Genomic DNA, 316 nt, shown 5'->3' with positions numbered 1-316 from the left:
GCAGCAGCAGCAGCAGCAGCAGCAGCAGACTACAGCAGCTTTGGCTCCTCGCGCTGGGACCGCGGCAGAAACCAGCGGCGGGGCGAAAGAGAAGCAGAGCTGCGCAGCCCCAGCGCGCTGCAGCAGCAGCAGCAGCAGCAGCTGTACGAGCAGCAGCTGGCTGCCGCAGGGGCGCTCGGCGCGTGGTCCCCGCACTTCCTATATGCAGCGTACCCGCAGCAGCAGCAGCAGCAGCAGCAGAGCCGGCGTGCTGCTGGCAGCTTGGGGGCCCATGGGGAGCCCCGGGGGCCCCTGCGGCTGCGGGGGCAGCAAGAGA

At 70.6% G+C, this 316-nt stretch overlaps 1 protein-coding gene across 1 annotated transcript in view; it reads left to right on the top strand.

The window, feature by feature from the left end:
- Positions 1–316, top strand: part of ETH_00037500 (uncharacterized protein) — a gene marked incomplete at both ends in the record, with an annotated part of 834 nt that overhangs the window by 240 nt on the left and 278 nt on the right. The window contains one exon of the mRNA XM_013376520.1: positions 4–316. Within this exon, the coding sequence (XP_013231974.1) occupies positions 4–316 (313 nt within the window). The remainder of the gene's footprint in view (positions 1–3) is intronic.

Source organism: Eimeria tenella, genomic scaffold, assembly GCF_000499545.2.
Source record: "Eimeria tenella Houghton genomic scaffold, Eth_scaff3604, whole genome shotgun sequence".
NCBI lineage: Eukaryota > Apicomplexa > Conoidasida > Eucoccidiorida > Eimeriidae > Eimeria > Eimeria tenella.
Note: the sequence above shows the minus strand (reverse complement) of the source record. Positions and strands in the feature narration are given on the sequence as shown.